Source organism: Strix uralensis, chromosome 8 (genome assembly GCF_047716275.1).
Source record: "Strix uralensis isolate ZFMK-TIS-50842 chromosome 8, bStrUra1, whole genome shotgun sequence".
NCBI classification, from domain to species: Eukaryota; Metazoa; Chordata; class Aves; order Strigiformes; family Strigidae; genus Strix; species Strix uralensis.
In genome coordinates this window covers 27,110,418-27,130,229 of record NC_133979.1, presented here as the reverse complement: position 1 = coordinate 27,130,229, position 19,812 = coordinate 27,110,418, and the positions used below count along the sequence as shown (strand labels likewise).

The 19,812-nt window shown below is 36.2% G+C and overlaps 2 protein-coding genes across 2 annotated transcripts in view; one reads left to right on the top strand and one right to left on the bottom strand.

The window, feature by feature from the left end:
- The window catches only part of CDC73 (cell division cycle 73), a 111,954-nt gene that overhangs the window by 50,124 nt on the left and 42,018 nt on the right, over positions 1-19,812 (top strand). The window lies entirely within an intron of this gene.
- LOC141946633 (beta-1,3-galactosyltransferase 2) lies at positions 10,561-18,958 on the bottom strand. The gene is made up of 2 exons (XM_074876761.1): positions 18,292-18,958; positions 10,561-13,432 (listed from the first exon to the last, which is right to left on the bottom strand). Exon 2 carries the CDS (start codon positions 13,294-13,296, stop codon positions 12,031-12,033), a length of 1,266 nt encoding a protein of 421 aa, XP_074732862.1. The 5' UTR covers positions 13,297-13,432; positions 18,292-18,958; the 3' UTR covers positions 10,561-12,030.

Sequence of the window (19,812 nt, the reverse complement as noted above, 5' to 3'; positions counted from 1 at the left end):
CTTCTTGTGCTTTGTGACATTGTCTTGTTGGAAGAAAAAGACGTATTCTGCTTTTATTAGTTCGTTCTAACATGGATCTGTAGTGGATTTGTTACACGTCAGTGTAAATTCTGGTATTACTGTGAATTGTATTTCACTTTTTAATTCTTTGCTTTTCACTGTAAAATACTTAGAACTTTTCTACGTAGAAGGGTATATGTTTATGTAAATCTGGGTTCAGTTAGTTTTCAGTTCTTTTGATCAATATTTTAGTATTTTTCTTTTCTGTTGATGAAGCCCTGGCTGAAGTCATGCTTATTCCTTATTACCAAGCTGCTGTAGAAGAGCTTATGGTGGACCCTGTGTGCTTTCCAGCAGTATTGACAGGTGTTCTGTTTGATGTAAACTGATTTTTTTTAACCACAGTAGCCTGTCATCCAGCTGATGTAGCCTCCATCCTGCTGCTGACCTGGGAGCTATTCAGTACCTTAAGTTCACAAGTTATATGCCTTCTTCAGCACTAGATCTTCCTGGATTCCCATCTTGTTTAGGGATTTTGTGACAAATAAATAGACTTCTGGAAGTGTCTTTGCACTCATGCAAATGTTAATCAAAGAGCAATAGCTGTGTGTAGTTTGGGGTGGGGGAACACTCCCCTGTGTCTGAAGATCTTTTTTTTTCTTTCTGGTAGCCTTTGAGTCTCAGTCAGTCAGTGCCCTTCGGGGACTCGAGAATCTTCTGGAACTTCCTCCCAGCCTTCTCTTGTGGCTGCTGAACTCCCCAACACAGGATTTGTCTTAAAAGGTTAAAATCTTAAGTTATTTTTCATTTGCAATTAAACACCTCAGGTCTTTCCAAGGTGAAGCTGTTGCCACCTGAGAGTCTCTAGAAGTCATTAGGAAGTTAAGAGTCTTCGACGAACGTCTCCATTTTCCTGTTAAAGCAAGTGCTTCATAGTTCAGCTGTTCAGAAATAACCTTTTCTCCTTAATACAAAAGATGATGCAATCTAATATGGCAATATACAAGCATTCCTTAAGGCTATATCTAGATCAAGGCACTCAAGCAAATTAAAGCAAATTACCAAAGTGTACAACATCAACATTCATAAGTTATAATGCATTAAATTGCCATTGGCTGATGATGTCTTTAGGAATAAAATTACTTTAGTTCACTGTAGTTTAGTCTCCTTGGTTTACAGTGAGTGAAGGCCAATTTACTCCTGCATTAGAAAGTTCATCTGGGAATTTAATGCATCTAAATTAATATGCTTTGACTTCTCACCTTTACTTGAATCATTATAAACCTTTAGATCTTTGGTTAGCCTAGTAAGTTTGGGAGCAGCTTTCCTGGACTGTCACATGCATATTCTACTGCTCTCGTTGCTGAGGCCCCATATCTTTGTGCTGCGTGCATGTTTACTGCTAGCTCACTTAGGATTACAGCTTCGATCTGAATCAGATCCACAAATAAAATTGAACTATTGCTTTTTGGTCCAGGTAGTAATGGCTAGATTGTATAGAAATATGATGCTATTTATTAACTAGCCTGTAAAGATTGCACACTTTCCAGCATGCACAGTTCAAGATCATCTGGATTTCATGTAGAAGATGTTTTTAGGGATATGGTGGAGTTGAGAACTGTCAATGTTAGGTTAAGGGTTGGACTAGGTGATCTTTGAGGTCTTTTCCAACCTAGATGATTCAGTGATTCTGTAAATGTGATACCTTTTAAAATTTTCATAATGCAGTTTTTCTGTGCCTATTAAAAAAACCAAAACAAAACACAACATTGTAGAGGTCTCTTTAACTTTTGGTTTTATTTTAGTCAACAAACCCAAAGGTTTTGCTTTCAGTTTTATGTAGCATGCTTGGGGTCTTTAAGGTGAGAAGGGAATAGGAAATTAAATTGCTGTGGATGTTTAATAGAGCAACTGTTTATTTTAGGGCATAGTCACTCATTTCACACTTTACTTCAATTGTCATTATACAAGGAAAAACACTCATTTCCAGCACTTACACTGATCAGTTGAAGCCTACTGCTTAAAATTCATCCTCTCATTTACTTACATAAGCTGCTTAGGGCAGAATGTTTTGACTTACAATTTCTTCGGTGCTTGTCCTGCCTATGTATTTCCCCAGAAGTGTGACTTTCCTTTGTTTTGCATCTTTTATCTCTCTGTTTAATAGAAAGAGATGTACTATGTAACTTACTGAAGTGTCTCAGTGTTTGAAGTTTAGAATAATGGACAATAATTACAAAGTATTTCTGCTGCTTTTTTTGATATTTTTCATTTAATGTCGTTAGCAGCAGCATAATAAATTTATTGATAATTTCTACTCCCATACTGTATGTATGGAGGATAATATAGTCTCAGATGAAAACATCCCTATAGGTGAATTTCTGTGTTCTATCCTTAGACTTTTTCAGTAAATGGGGAAATTCAGGTAACATTTCTGTGAATTGTTGGATAAATTTTATCAACTGTTTAGGGAGGGAGTGTTGGTAACAACTGGTCCTAATCAACGTTTATTTATATTTATTGGATTTTTTAAAATCTGTATTGGTACATTGGTGAACCATTGAAACAGGTCAATTTGATTTGGTCTGATACCATCTGATGCCATGGTTAAGCAAAGAGTTGGTCTGCAATATATGACCAATTCTCTGATGACATCTAAAGGACTCTAGCTTGTTAGCAAGCTTTGAAAAGGTTGAATAGAAAATTCAGAAACTGTGTTTTGGTATTTATCAGAACCAGTCAGGTTTGTGTCATCTCTTCTGAATGGGTCTTAAAGTGATGTTTAGGGAGTTAATGTTTGCTTGTTTAAAACAAGACCAGTTAGAAATTTCGTTGAGAAATTTCACTGAGTTCCATGATTAGTATGTTCTTGAGTTGTTTGGGTAGGGAGGGAGATGGTTATGGAGCTTGTTTAGAAAAAAGCTTATTTTTTCATACTGCATCTTGCAGAGATTCACTTCTAGTGGGTTACCACATATCTCTTTGATAACTTGAAAAAAGTTTAGCTGTGAAGGGGTAGTTGTCAAAGGTAAGTAAGACAGCAAGAAAAGAAAGCTTTATTGACCATTATAAAACCTATTCCATTTCTGTTGACTTCCCAAAAGCTGTGGACAAATCTGAACATGGATTCTTGTGTCTGTATTGGCCGCTGAAACCAATGAAATGCCAATTTTCTGTTGGCCTTGGTGGGAGGCAGTCTTCTTTTTTTCTATGGCAACACATCTCATTGTGATAATTTTTCCCTTCAAGTAACTGACAATGACAAAGCCAATGTGAAATATGTTCAGCAAATATGTAAAGCTATTTTTGCTCAAGAGTCTTTAAGTGTCACAGAAAAAAATGGAAGCTATCCAGCACCTTGCATTATACATCTGGGTATGATAAACAGTGTGAAGGCCACTCAACCTTCTGGCATGGTTGAATCAGTCCATCTTTTCAGAGCATGAGCACCTTCCAACTCTGCAATTTATCTTAACTTTAAACTGGATCATAGTTGTATATGCTGAAGTGACTGTATTGGTGAATATTTTCTTTTAGCACTTCAAACTGATGCAGAAGTACTTTGCTATGTCCTAGCTAGAATATGATAGCATGTACTGCTTTCTGCCCTTCAGTTGTACATGGGTGGTGAGAAAAAAAGACAAGACACTTAATGCTGATGATCAGTTTTGTCATAAACATTCTAGGATTTATCTGTTCTATGAGTAAATCAAGGTATTATGGATCCAAGTATTATATTAATACTTTAGGTGCTAATACAAGTCCAAGAGAATATTCTGAGAAGAAATGGGGGACAAAAACTCCCTTTATTCCACATAAAATATTTTACAATGAAAAATTTTTAATACAGGATTCATAGATTGTTTTACAGAACTGGAAGAGGTAAAATATTAATATTTGACTAGTGGTCATAAGGAGTCTTACGTTCAACAAAAGTAGTGTTTCTCAAAGTCCTGGTTTATAGAATGTGTGCACAAGATGTTAGAGAAAGCATGTGTCCATGTGCATAACACTTCTTGATGAATAGGAGGAGGGGTAGGGAAAAATGTAATTGTGTACTTTATTCTAGTTTTTCCATTCCACTCTGCTAGCATGAAATTTGGACAATAAATCATTCAAACTGTTTAACTTCTAGTAGAAAATGAGGAAATGGTGGAAGGGAAGAAAAATTAAAAAGTGGTTGAGGGACCCAGACAATGCATTTTCAAATTAATATGACAGCATTATATTTTACTCAGGCTTAAAGCCCCAAAATTATTGGCAGAAGGCTGTTATTCCTTTATTAACTTTAATGTAAGTTGGATATCTGAAGTTGTTTGCAGCAGCCATTTCACCACTGAACTTTGATTGGAAAGAAAATCATACCTTTGCTGGACATAACAAGCAAACCTGCCTACTTCTAAAAAGGGGATAATTTACAGCTAGATAGTATGAAGTAGTGACTGGCTTTTAAGTCTGAATAAATTATAATTTTTGTAAAGTAAAAGAATTGTGATTATCTATCATTTTTCCTCTAATAATTTTTTCTAAACATTTTGGGAATTTAGGAAAAATATTAGCTTTTAGTAATGTGGTTGGCTTCCAAAATAGATAAACCATCTCAAATTTGGTGAAATGATAGAAGTAATCTGCTGCATCAACTTTTAAAAATCATTTCAGATTTGAAAGATAGAATTTTCTCATGATGTTAACAGAGGCATTATTGAAAATACTTTTCTCCTGAAGATACGTTTATATAGGAACAATGTGGTTTCTGTGGGCTTGTTGATTTTTTGGTGTTTTTTTTTTTTTTTGCTGTTGGTGGTGGGGTTTTTTTCCCTTTGGTATGCCTCAGTGTGCTTACAGTGTAAGCTTTGTAATTTGCTTTTTGAGGAACAGATGTGTTAGTTGTCCCCTCAGGTATGTATATGATATTAACTTTTATTTTAGAGTCTTAAGTAATGGTAAGAGTACCTCTGAATTGTAATCTTGTTTCCTTAAGTTATTGGGACATAAAAATGTTACCCTTTTCTACATTAAAAAAACAAATAAATACAGTACTTTAAATTATTCAGAGATGATACAATGGGAAATTGGTTATTCTCTTGATTCAGAAGGCTGGATAATTGAGTTGGATTTTTATGTCTACAAAAATCAATGCCTAGGTGGACTTTGGAGGAATGCCTATAAAAAGACTGGCATTTGCATTAAGTGGCAGTACTAAATTTTTGACTGAGTCACAGATGGTGTTTTCCAGTGTTTCATTTTTGTTTTATCATCTTGCATCAACCTATATGTTATGGCACAACAGGCTGAAATAATGACGTAGATTTTACTTTTTTTGTATACTAAATTCACGCTTCTATTGGAAGTGATGACAGCGACATAGAAATCCTGAATGAAACCTAGAATCTCTGGGGTTTTTTTTTCAACTTTTCTTAGACCTCAGCGTATTTAAATGCAGGATGTATTAAATATTTAGTAAAGGCAGTAAGCAAGGATTTTGTTTTCCTTGGTGACTTGTTTGGTATTTTATTAACAAAGGATTTCTTGTGGCAGTAGTTTCTTGTTTTAAACTTGGAGCTTACTGAGGTGTGGGAGCACTTGGCCTTTCTAGAAGAAAAGATGTGGTGGGGTTGTGGGGTTTTTTTAAGTGTTTTTATGATGGCATGGACATTACTAGTTTTTATTTTAATACAAAACTTTAAACAGCGTTAACAGAGAAAGAACTGAGAATACTGAACTTTTTGAGGACTGTTATATGTTGAAAAAATTAATCTCTTACCTCCTTGCAACCACGGCTATTTCCTCTAGTCTGATTTTTGTTGTCTCAGGAAATTTTAAACCGTTAAGGATTTCACACTGTTCTCAGTTTCTTCATGTTTTCCAGTTGAATTAATTGCAAGACAATATCAAAGCTGGTATCCTTAAAATGTTAGCATGAGAAATGTGTTTCACACGCTTCTCTTTCTAATGAGGCAAAGAAAGAGACTTCTCCATTATGCCCACACTGAGCATCTGGGAGATCAGAGTGAGTGGTTCACCAAATACTCATATTAAACAGTTGAAATGTAATATTAAATAAAGCTAAATGGGCTAAAAGGAACTGGATGCACTTGTTCTGATGCACTTGTCCTCAGAGGCATACTTATATATTCTTCAGTACCCTTTGGCCCCCAGTGAGGTAAAGCAGCTTGCAGTGTTTTCTTATTTTAAAAAGCATATATGGGTTACAAGCTGATAAAGATTGTAGAAGAACACTGGTCTCCTCTTCCTCCTCCTCCTCCTCCTCTCTCAGGCAAATGATATCTGGAAGATAGCAGCAGCTATTGAATTCACTCTTCAGAAAGCATATTCTTCTTTCAAGCCTTCCCAGGCAAATGAAAGCCCTCTGAAAAAAATCCTGTCAAAGATTTTAGCAGTCTCCTCTACCCTGTAACTCAACTGTGCACAACTTAACCATTCAAACAGAAACCTTTGAGAGTACATAAAGCTTTAAGCCATGAGTTCTCCCTATGCTGGAGGGACCTTTTTTTTTTTTTGAGAGTAGTAATTCAAGGTTATTGTTTTGGTCAGAACGTTTTGACCACAAACATCATCTTGAGAAAAGCAAAGGGAATGGTTCGTACCCTGTAGCTTGAGTTGTACAGCAGTTAGTTCATGAACCAAATGCATCATTACTATCATCCAGTCAGTGTTATCATGAAAACTGTCAGATTTAAATGCTTAAGAGAGCTCTTGTAACTGTTGCCATGGTAATAGCAGAAGGGCAACATGGTAGTTTTCATCCATATCCCATGTTCAGCTAAATTCCTTTGCAGTCATTTAACTGAAAGGAAGGTAACGTTGTACCAGGTTAGGCTTCTTTTGGGTTAACCAGGGACAAATGAAGACTGGGATTAATTCTTTCTTTGAAAATGAAATGTAAATCCTAGATACAAGTGATCTAGGTTTCTTTACTTTTGGTTTGACTATGTGCTGAGATTCCTATATATAAAATACTCTGTCAAGTTACTGACCTGCTGTTCATGCCATTGTGTCACGCCTTATAATTACTTTGGTTCAGGCCATAATAAAAAGCAAGTATGCACTACAATCACAAACTAAGTATTGTGTTAGCAGAATGGATTTACCTATTAGATTTTTATTTTCTCCAGAAGGGTAGAAGTGCAAACACTTATCACTAGAGATTCAGATCCTGCTTGCTATTTGGCCTTGCTTTTAATGTTTTCCCTTATCAGTGAGCCTGCCCTATATTTTTTTTAATCTGCTACGTTTTTAGTTTCACTCTTATGTCTTCTGACATTCAAGAGCTTTTTTAACTGATGTGCTAAGTTGTTCTCCACAGCCCTCCCTCAGCCTCCCGCCCCGGAAAGCCTTTGACTTCACTCTTGTGGTGGGTACAAAGCAAAGACAATGTTCTCTCCTTTCTGACCTACATTTTCACAGTGCAGTGTGGCATGGCTGGCAGTGCAGCTTCCCTGCCTCCCTCCTTCCCCCTGTGCTCCCCTCACAGAGTGGCTAGGTCTTGCGAAGCAGAGCTGGAGGAGGGAGGCGGGACTGGATGGACTAGAGATGTAATCTGTAATACAGCAAACGCTGTGGCTGTTGGGTGTGATCCGCAATCTGAAATTATTGTGGTGAGCAAGGGTGAGACTGTGTGCCACTGGAATCACGTGCTGTTTTGGAAGAATAAGCTGAAATGAAAAGGACAATAACGCTCTTAAAATTTGATAGGTGCAGTTATCGTAGTGTAATTAAGTGATTGTCCAACGTTTATTTGTGTTATTTGACAGCATAAAATAGGGATTGAGAAATGGGTTTTAAAATTAGAAAAATGTTAACTATTGATGCTTTTGCAAATCGGTTACAAGCCTGTTCTTGCTAATAGCACAAATGTAAGAAGTAGTAGCTTCTATATTAACATCTTCCCTCTCCCTTTCATATCCTCCTAGAAAGTTTTCACACATTGCAATGAGTATTCATTCAAGAGATAAGATTTTCTTGCACTGTGGGATTATGTAGGTATTTTAGATTGAAGTATGATTGGGGATTGTATTAACATATCAGGAAAGTTAGTAGAGATATAGAGGCAGTCTAAAGTAATGGCTTCTAGGTGCTTCCCTCCCCTTCAGTGCCTGATTTAGCCTGCATTTTGAGGCAGTTAATGCAAGTCTTGACGTGTTAATATATTCTGAAAATATTTTGTAAATATGGACTGACACACTTTATATTACTGCATTGCAAAGAAGAGCAAATTTTAAATTACTGTCTAGTAAGGTTAACCTGAAAGCCAGTCTGTCTCACCCCTTCTAGATCACTGCCATCATACAAATTTTAAATTTACAAGACATAAAACTAATGTATAACATTTAAGTGAAAATCTTAATGGACACTGTATTTTGACTCAGACCAACCACTGGAGCTTGGAATTACCTTTACCTGTAATTTATTTCAGACTAGAATAGGTTGTGAACTTTACCCATGAAAAATCTGTCTGGTGATAGGATCAATTGTATTACACCAAAACCTGTAGTTGTACATTCTCTATGCTCAATTCTATTCCTGTGTGATCTGCAAACAATCCACATCACTGTTTTATTTGGAGATGTGAAAGGAACAGTTCTGTTGTTGGTTAATAACAATTTTTTGTGGGACTTCATTTTGGTCATCTGTTATTAATGTGTAAATCTTCATTTAGTTAAAAGTTAAATAGGGAAAAATTATGGAATTCCAATTTCTGATTTTTGTTACCGTTCTTCACTTTTCAAGATTTTTTTTTGCCATAACGATGGTACTGATGACAATGCATTGTTTTCTTATAGTAAATTTTGAGTCATTATGATGTCTTGTATTTGTTTTCAACCTGATGCAGACACACAGAGAAGTAGAAACATTTAAAGCAAATATTGAGGTATAGAAGTTTGTATAATGAGTAAACTAGTTATATCCTTTTTTTTTTTTTACTGCATTGCAGACATGTTAGACTTTTAGATACAAGCTTGTATCACATTGCTAATGAAAATGCAGTTTTTTGTCTTGCTTTATGAGGAAAGTGAGAGAACTTGTCAAAGATTATAATGATATAAATAATTATTGCACTATTTTTAACACAAACTGTTTTTATATTCTAGTAGAGTGAGCAAATAGCTTAAATACAAGCTAGAAAACAGTAAAAACATTCAGAGAATGGAATGTAGATCTTTGATTCCATAATTGCATATTTCATCATACAAGCTGTCCCTCCTGCTTTTGAAAGCTTTGTAACGAACTGTGGAAGAAAACAGTACTTGGATACAAACGATGTTAGTAGCCTTTGGCTGTCTTGGTAATGATTCAAATATTTTTATAGAGTAGTTTTAACTTACACCCAAACATTAATAGAATTTTTTAAAAATTGTGTTGGACCCTTTAAAGGTCATTAAAAATGGCTTTTTATTTAACATCTTATACTCCTCACTAGTATTTTGACTACCAAGAAGTTTGATACACTGAAATCGTAGGCATTATACCATAATTCTGCCAAGCTTGGACAAAACAGCATCATGCGTGAGCTCCAAAGTGGAGTACCCAAGAGGTGGTTTGGCTGTCAAACTTTGATTCAAGTGCCAAACTATTTAAGGTTTAGTTATTAACCTCTTGGACTATACCCAGACATTTTGAACTAGCCAGAGCTGGTAAAATCCAAGTAGAATATATTACAGTCAAGCTTGAAAGTGCTAAAGGCAGGGAACAGTGTGGAAGTCCCCTCCAAGAGGATGGATTGTGTTCTTAGCCAGCATTACTCAGGGAGAGGCCACTTACGGGATTGTACATCTTCCAGAACCAAATACCTCTGAGTAGTAGCTGGCTTTCCACGCTCACTCTGGTTGTCTAAAACTTGCGCTATTGTGTAAAGCTTGTGTAATAATTAACTTAAGCCAGGTGGCTTTCAGCTGGGATATTAACTGTGGTCTGTGTTAGCTGGAAGGAAGCAGTCAGGTTGAGTGTGAAGAAAACTACAAATGGGTGCTGAAAGAACACTCCCAAAGACTTCTTTGAACACAACTTGCATCTCTGTGTCACATGAACACCAATAGTCATCACATAAACTAAGTGGATGCACTTTCAATCTAGTTAGAGAAATCTCTTATACAGAGTGTTATTATTTTCACATGTTTACTTTCCCCAGAAAGGGATATTTCTACAACTTGAGGTATCTTGGAAATACATAATGTATAATTCTCATACCTCAAATACAGCAGATGACAAAATTTAGTGGAGGATCACGAAAAAATGGTGATGAGTAAATTTGCATACCCATCTTCGATAAGAGCTCCTAGAATTTCTTCAGAGGTCTAGTACAGTGCAATACAGTCTGTTCATGTGTATAAGTTCCTGCATACACAGCTTTACAGCTGCTGAGAGTGCTCAATAATATTTGTCTTCTTGCTACAAAGATAAAAAACCTGCTCTGATCTGTGTATTGTGCATGGTATGAAAATTAGGCTTTAAGAACTAGGGAACCCTGGAAAAGTCAAGTAGTGTTAAAGCTAGAAATTTTCTTCCTGAGCAGCTTTCCCATAAAAAGTGAAGTCTGAAGACCATAAATATAATCCATTTTATTAAATAATAATAAAAGTACATCAAATATTTGTATTTTATCCAATTAAAAAGTCCCAGTCAAATGCCAATCTAATCACAGTTCCATCGTTTGCTGCGAAATCAAAGGTGGGTACTGCTTACCCTGGCACTGTGACAAACAGTAATAACTTGATTCTGATACAACTCTGCTGTAACTCTGTTGGAAGATAAGCTTTAAAAGTTCTGTTTGTTAGAAAACTGGAAACCCGTGAATAGCTCTAACCTACTTCTCACAATTTATTTTCAGTGGTATGTGTTGTGGCTTTAATTTTTAAAATTGCTTAGATTTTGTTCCTGCCCATATTGTGAAGTGGAACTCACAATCTTATGACCTAGTCTTACCCACCTATAAAGTAAGGTGTGTGGCTTTATTTTCTTTAACAGAACTATTTTCACTTGACTGATCCTTCTTTTTTTAGCAGGCAGGAAAGAGCAAAATCAACAATGATGTGGTTTGTTTTCTCCCTCTTTCCACAAAATGGAACGTGTTCGAGACTATGATGAAAGACTTGAAGTTCTGTTTTGCATTTCCGATCAGCCTTTGAGTTACCTTGAAATTATGTAAGGAAATTAATAGCAGATTAAATGAATTTGCATGAAGATGCCAAGATGAGTGTTACTTGGCACCAGATTTTAGGAGCTCTAGACTTCTAGAGAATTAAGTAACTTTTAGTCAGCTCTTTGAGGAGAATCTAGTTGAATCTACAGTTGAATCTAGAACACCACTTGCATTTCTGAAGGTGATGTACAAAGTGTCAATCTTCTGAACTTTGATTTCATTTATCCCTCCTTCCTAACCAAAATAAGCAACCTTCCTCAAACAGTACCTACTTTAAGGGAGTACTTAGTGTTTTAGAGTTCATTGGTAGTGTCTTACTAAATTGTAAATGTGACATTGTGACATGTATTGTACATTAAAGAAGCATATAATAATTTTAATGTGGTATTTGAAGGTGAAACTGAACTGCCCTTTGTGCATTTCCGTAGTTTTTAATTTTTCATTTTATAGCAATTCTAGATAACAAGAAATCATTACACTGAAGAGAACTAGAGCTATGAATGCATTTTTTTAAAATGAAATTTTAGTGTGAAAAATATGCTCAATTATATTTTATTGGCACATAAATCAGCAATTGTACCACCAAAGTGTGCATGCTTATTACTGCACATTAACACAAAAATCCTTATATACCATCATCTTTTTTCCTCAAATTTGCTGGGAAAACCTTTTGGTTATAGTTTCATAATATTAGTGTTATCAAGAGCTATACTTTTTTTAACTTAAAAAAATAATTTTCAGACTCCACTATGTAATGGGGATCAACTAAAGGCTGTCCCATTAAGCTCATCCATTTTCACTGTACATGCGTTCAGCGGTATTTACAAATTGCACATGGAATACATTTGACAAGAGGGAGCATTGTCCTTCTAGTGCAGTTTACGATGGCGATACCTGCCTGCTTTTTCTTTCGCTGCATTGGCACAGGCATTGTGCTTATTTTGTTGTAAGTGGTTCCAGTATTTGATCAGTTCACTAGGTTGGAACTGATGAGAGGTAATTAGGTGGCTATATTTACAGCTGGAGTAAGAAACTCGCCAGTGATTGAAGACAAACTCGTTGGGTGGAGGCATAGGGTCAATTCGCAGCTTGGCAAGACAGATCCCCACATATACGTCCTCTAAATGTAAACGTCTGATGCTTAAGGAGACTTTGAAGATTTTTTCTGCTAAATCTCCAGAAAAAACATAACCAGTTCCAGAGCAGAATACAGGATAACGTTCACTTGGATACAAATCAGGTGGCATATACCACTTACTATCCTTGTTCCTATTAGGTGCATAACCTCTCATTAAATAACCTGTAAAATACTTGTGCCTTGGAGGAAGTTCTGGTTTCAAAAGCTTATGTATTAAATATTCAGTATTGACAAACATATCACTGTCAGTTTTCATAACATATGGAACATGTGGACAGTAAGACGCAACCCAGTTCATTCCCATCAGAGTTTTAATGGTTAAATTATAGTAGGTGTCTAAGTATTCTTGTTGAATGATGTCATGGTACTGTCTGCTTTCCTCTAGTATGGTACGCTGGAGGTACCCATTTATCTTGATGCTTAACCCCAGCAAAAAAATACGAACAATTTGGATGCCAGGTGTCAGGCTTTCGTTACCCCAAGTTTGTCGAATAGCTTGTCTAGCTTCCACCTGGCCTGGCTCTGCAGCTATGAGCAATATTAGAAAAGGGGTCTTCTCCTGGCACTTCTCAGGCTCGTTGATGATATATTTGAAATGATATGAAGTCGGATGCCCAGTGCCTTTCTCATAAATACTTCCATTGGCACTGAGGGTATTTTCCAAACCGGTTACTCCTTGTGGTGACAGATCTGTGTTGTTGGAGTTGGTGACTGTTTGAGGCCTGAGCGTCTGAGGTACGGTGTCTTTCCACACGTTCCTTAGAGAGCTGTGGTTTGTCTCACTTTTTGTAGATCTAAATCCTCGTATAGTGTAAGCCATGGGATTTTCTTTGAATCCAGCCCTGCCTGGCAGCCAGTCATGATGATTAAAGAACAGAAACATAGCAAAAAGAAATACAAGAGAGATGAGACCAATGAGATGGGTACGAAACAGAGACCTTTTGGTATTCCAGGTCATCTTTGCAAAGCAGCAGTGTCGTCTTCTCCACTGAAGCATGTTGTAAAAATCCAATGATGGGATATGAGACAAAGGACAAGCAAAATGCTCTTCCGATCGGTTTTGAATCCACTGCTATTCTTTGGTATTCATTTTCTTTTGTTCATGTTGAGTAATTGTCTGCAAATGGCTCACTCTGCAAAGATTTTAAAAAAAGAAAATCAGAAATCTTTAATTTTACACACTCATTATAAAAGTTGCAATAAAAACCTAGATATTAACACAAAATTAGAGTTCAATTTTTTTGAAAAACTTACCCATGTTAATATAAACAAGGTTTGATCTATACTAAAAGCCAACCTTGTTTTATGGTTAAAGTTGACTTGATTGTTAGCTTTTTTATTTTTTTTTTATGGTAGAAGTTTTGATAAACATCCTGGGTACCAAAGGTAAAAAGGAAAAAAAATAAAATTGGTCATGTTAGCAGAAAAAGTGTGAAGTAGGTTCACGTATACTGACTGTGAAAACCTTATACAGTGTTTGAGAAGGACTGAATGAACAGGCCTTGATACCAGATGGAAGGTTTATTGGCATTAATTAAAATTGATTTGACATGCAGAGGCTAGTATGGCTCACAGTTTAAAACCCCTTTTTGTAAAATGGTCATGTATTGGTGGTGGGACAGACGGCGCAAGGTTGATTATGGCAGAGTTGTGTTAGTCACAGTACACTGCTTGGCGTGTTTCCACTGGCCCCGACTGTGTTCAGAAAGTCAATGAGAAGATGCACCTGTCAAAATTAATTTTCAGGGTCCAGTAACCTCACTGCACAGCCCTCAGATAGTAACACAGGATAACATTTTCGGTCACCTTTCAGGCTCCTTTAACCTTCTACTCTACAATGAAGGGAAATATTGAATGGAACACTACTTGGCTGTTTTGCCAGGCTCATATGAATTAAAATTAAGCCAGTGATTTTTAGTAGGCAGAGATCTTGGATAAATGTTCATATTAACTGGAAGTAAAATTGCACAACACGAAGTTTCTGGCAAACTATCTGATGAACATGAGTTTGGGTGGGTTTTTTTTCTCTATAAATGTATATGTAACTACTATACTTCATAGCGAAATTTCAGGTATTGTTACCAGCAGCTGTAACTGTAGGAAAAAGTGCCAAAGTAGTCTGTGCTTCATTTTCTTTTAAATTTTTTTCATATTCAAGAGCAGAGTCAATATGGCAGCTTCATGATGCTGCATATTAAAAGCTGATCACATCATCTCGTAAATGAACCTTTCAGTGCACAGTAGCAATTCGTTTGTGATTTTCAATTTGCTTTAATTTATTTCTGGGCCCTAGGGTTTTGTATAGGAAAAAGAATGACAGTTGAGCAAGACTCCATAGAAAATACTATTTCTAATATAAATGTGTAATTTATTAATTGCTTTGCTATCTTCTAAAACCAATATTTGGATTAATTTCTGCATTTAAAAGCTAAGTGACATGTTATATGGGAAATTACAGGATTTTACATAGTAAGGAAGTAATTTAAGATGAGATGGCAGTTGAGTAATATATTATTAAATTGTATGCATGTGACTTAACATTCAATCTGCCTGGTTCATGTAAGGGAAAATTTGTATTTCAAAAGGGTAGGGAGAGACATATAACTAAGGTTTATTTTAATTACTGTATGTCAGGTTATATATAAACAAAATAACGTGTATGCAGAAGATGCCTCATTCACAATGTTTGGAAGCAAGGGGGAGGTAGTATTGCACTGAGTCGGAATTCTCTCTCTTCCCAACCTCCGCTAGGAGGAGCAAGTAAGTGGGGATTTTAACTGTGCTTCGTGACAATGTAAACCTATATGAAAAGGAGACACTGCTCCTTAATTCACTTTTTGAAATAGCAAAATATTTGCCTAGAGATTAAGCTCTTCCCTGTCATTGTCCTGTTACACAGCATTCATGAATTTTTTTTTTAAGGCTCACTGAAAGTATTTGGTTTTTTTACTTTTATTCCTTTAAACTGCTTGGGACTAATGCCATTTTACCACAGACTAAGCTATCTTTCTAAAAATTATTTTCTAGTCTACAGCTTGTTAAACATGTGCGTCTAAAGTATGTACCTTGAGAATTAACCTGAAATTCCACACTACTCTTCTTATGCTGCTTTAACTCAGACAGTATCCTTCTATAAAAGAAAATAAGACCTGAATGTAGAAGACTTACATTTATCTGACCACTTGCACCTACTTTTGCACGCTTAGAAAATAAAAGCCTGCCCTCAAAACTAATAATATTTACTTCCTAGGCAGTGTGCAGTGAGTTTTAAATGAACACTCAGCTATTTGGGAAGAATATCTCTGCATAAGCAAACATAAATGTCACTTCAAAGGGTACCCTGGATCTCAGGGAAATTAATCGTTTGATAGCAGTTTGGAGGGCAACAGTGGGAGTATTTCATTAATTATCGTTCCATTGCATGCGTACGCAGTTTAGGAAGAAAGTCAAAACCAGAATTTCACGACTTTAGAGTAGTAGCTAGAATTCAGATTAATTTTGTCACACTGAGTTGTTCCACTTCTAAAATTGCAGTCATTGGCTGCTAATACTTCACCAGATCTGCACTGCACTACTGTTCGGTGTTTAATTTTTAATTGAAGCAGTGTTCTGTTGTGCACCTATTTTCATAGGTGAAAAGTGAGAATCTTAAGTTATGTAAATTTTTGTGTAAACTGGCAATTGTTTTCAGGTTCTGTCTTTCTATGATGCACGGAGAAAGTGTCCCAGAAAAGGCAGCTGTAATCGCTGGAACCTTTTTTTCTTTTTTTAGCTGCATGCTCACATTGTGCACATTAAAATAAGTTTTACAGTGAGGGACAGAACTACAAGCATAAGAAATTTAAAGAGAGTAATTTCCCACTTATATATTTCCTTGATTTTTTTCAAGGTGGGAGTTTCCTAGAAAACCTTCAGTCTCTGCCCTTTAAAAAGGAATTGTATGGATAAGGGAAGGACCCACATGTAATTCTCAGTTTCATAAAACTATTGACTGAAAAGAGCAAATAACTTTGTCTCATTTTCTTTGTAATGCAAGTGTAAGACATTTCAAAATATGCAGTGAGTATTAAGCATTTGAAATAACAGCAATAGCTATTGCACCCTTGAAAAAATACTACATGCTAAGACGCATTGTTTAAAACTAATGTAAACAACTGTCAGCATATATTAAAAACACCATTAAATAGTATCATAAAAATATTATCTTCTTTCACTTTAATTAGGGTTAGAGCATTACTGCTTTTGCCCAAATATTTAAAATTTCATTTCACAGAAAGCTTATGAGCAGGCACCAACCATTGGCAGTAGATAAGAAAACCTAAGTATAGCAAAAGGTCTCTATACAATCACCTTGTCCTCTGAAAATGTGTTGTTGCAGGTAGCTCTGCATTTTGAAGATACGATTTATAATAGTTCTACTTCATTTTTGGCACTTGATTGTGCAGTCACCGATGCATTATGAAATGCCAGATACATAAACTGTGAATGCTTCTTGAATTTTTATTTGTGGTCTGTGCTCTGCTGGTGTTTCGGTTCCTTGTACTTTCAGTTCTACTCTATAATTACAGCTTTGCAGATTGAAGCATTTGACTTCCTATTCACACGTCCTGGATTTTCATATTTTGATTAGCTGTGTGGGCAAACTTTTTAATTAGAGGGAAGAGTTCAAAAGGCAGCCTGAGTCGGTATTCTGATAAACAGCAGCAGCAGTTGAGTATTAGGCCTCACATAATGTGCTCGAGTTCACTTACAAACTGCATTAATCTTTTGCACAAAACAGTACTTGGGATGAGATTTGATATGCAGGTTTTTAAATGTCAGATACGAAAGTAGCACCACTAGCTCTGCATGCTTCTCCAGGAGTATTGCCTACGGGTAGGTTATTTTTTTTTAAAAGTTCTGGAAAGTGACTTCATCTTCTGAATGTCTTAAGAGTGGTCTGAAACCAGTGACTGTTGTATGCTGCATCCTTAGGTATGTGCAGTCTTTCAGTTGCAATTGTATTATTGCACGTTAGCATTGCCTTGGGCAAAGAAAGCACATTTATATTGACATTTAATGATTTTAGCTCATTGGTAGATTTTGCAGATAAGCACTTTCTTTCTGTGGTGTATTAAATTGCTATAGATTTAGGTCTTAAATTTGTATTGCAAATATTCATCTTGTTTGTTTGCCACTAGTGACGAAGTATTTAAATTTCAACAATAAATAGAAATGAATGGCAATTAGATGGAATATCATTTTCCAATCCAAGTCAAACAGTCAGTGTTTTCATATTAAACAGAAATTGTAATGTTGGCATGAGATAAGTTACGTGCTCACCATTTTGAGAGTGTATAGTGTTTGAAGGTTTCCTTTTGGGATGTCAGGGGAGCCTGATAGTACTTGTAAAATGTGGTGCCTGATTGCACTGCTGATGGTTTAAATCATGTCCAATCTTCTGCACGCTCCCAGTTTATGCTTGGCTGATACTAGCTTGATGACATTTTGCTTGTGTTTCAGAGGAAAAAAAGCAAGTGTAAAAAGATCTGAAGGTACTTTTAAGATAATATAATTTGACTGTGTGGTCTGTTTTGATGGTTCAGTGCTCTCAGTGTGTCATGTCATATGGATATTTTACCAGTGCTTTAAGATTACTTCAGATAAGGATTAATTCTGACCTAGTTTGAGAGGATTTCTAACTGTTTTTTCTGTATTGTGAAGAGGTTTGAGTTTTAATTTCGTAGTTAAAAGCAATCATTACAGTAGCTACATTATCCCTTTAATCCCTCCTCTCTAACCACACCAACCTTGTGCAGGCTATAAGCAATGGATTTAGTAAGTGTAAGGTAGTGACATTGTGCTGTGGGAGAGGGAAACCTGGTAGAATTCTTTCTCCCTGTTCAGAGACATGGTATCTCAGGGCTCTGCAAATTAGCAACGATCATTATCTGTAATGGCTGAAAAGGTAACAGACAATCAAATGAATATCACACACAAGGATTTGACATACCTTCCTTGGTCAGGCCATTGATGGTGCGAGGATTATACCCACAGAAAATAGTTTTGGCACGCCATCACTTCAGCAAAAAAGATGCTATCGAACATGCGCACATCCCCCAACAGTCTGCTTCCTGCGATTGCTTTTCACAGTATCCAATCTGTCCATCTGTCTGCTCGTTGCTGTGTTACCTTCCTTGCTTATAAGTGTTGTCCTTGTCTTGGGGCTTTTTGTTCATCCTTCAAACAAAAGGACAGTAGTTCTCGTTTCTGTTCTGATCGGGGGTGTCTGGCGTTCACGGCCGATGTATTGGAGCTTTTACATCTGGTGTTTCCCTTGTCGGACAATGCAGTGCTGTGTTCTCTTCTCCTCAGTATCCATATTTCTAATGGTAATGTTAGCAGGGAGTGCTAGTGTGTAGTGGTTCAGTTGCCTTCAGTAATAGGATTTCCCTCTATTCCTTCCTTCATTGTTGCTAGGCAGTAATAGAAATGGTTTTGAGCTGATATAACTGAGGATTCTGGTCTATAAAATCCATTCCGTAGTTCTTCAGCTGCTGCACAGGCAGGCAGCAGTTTAAATGTGGGCTTTGACAGATGCTGTCTTCTGACAGAGCAGAATTTAACGTCATTGCTTGGCTGAATCCCACGTGATTGTTTGCATTCATTTTGACTAAATCGAAAGGCAGCCAGAAAGCTGTACAGGCTCTTGCTCCTATTAGATAAATGATACATACTCAGTTCAAGCACAATGATAGGTGAATAGTATAAAAATTGTATGATTATTAAATGCATGATTGAGGGTTTTTTCAAACTGTTTTCACTTTTCCTTGATGCTGTAACTTGTGATTCCTTAGGGGATTTTTCATGCTAGACGTTCTATTCCCGTATTGCAAAAGCTGTTCTGCAGCGCAAAGGAATTATAAGCATTTAAATACCAAAGCTTTATTTAACCCATTTGGCTCTCTTCAAGTATAAATCTTTTGTGCCTTCACTCCAAAGAAAAAATAAGAATTTATTTCTTTGCTCATACCTGCTTTACACATGCTTACTCTATAAAAGCTGCTTTTTGTAATCTTAGGTTAGTCAATTAAGCTGGACGACGCTAATGTATAAGCACATGCTGTTAAGCTGCCTTTATGCTGTTAATGGCTTTCTTCCTCGGTAGAGGTTGAAGTCTGGTATTGCAGAATCGGGAGCACTTGATTTCAATTATTGATGCATCTAAAATGTCTTTTGTCTGTTATAGATACACCTATATTATAGAATTTGTCTTTCTGGTCCTAATAAAACTTATGTTCCTTTCATTTTTGTCCTTTCAATGACTGGCTCTTCTATGCTGAACCATCTTATTATATTTATGATATGTTATAAATAAAATATCACAATAGATAGCTCAGAAAATAGAAAGCAACCAGCATACTTACCCAAGTATTTATTAGTCACTGTGTTTGTCCACTCTATTTTGAAAAGTTAATGACTAGCTCTTTAGTGGTTTGGTGGTTTTTGGTTGGTGGGGTTTTTGTTGTTGTTG

What these genes read in the sequence shown, in the direction of transcription:
- LOC141946633 (XM_074876761.1), bottom strand. Translation starts at nt 13,296, where the DNA reads ATGCTTCAGTGGAGAAGACGACACTGCTGCTTTGCAAAGATGACCTGG.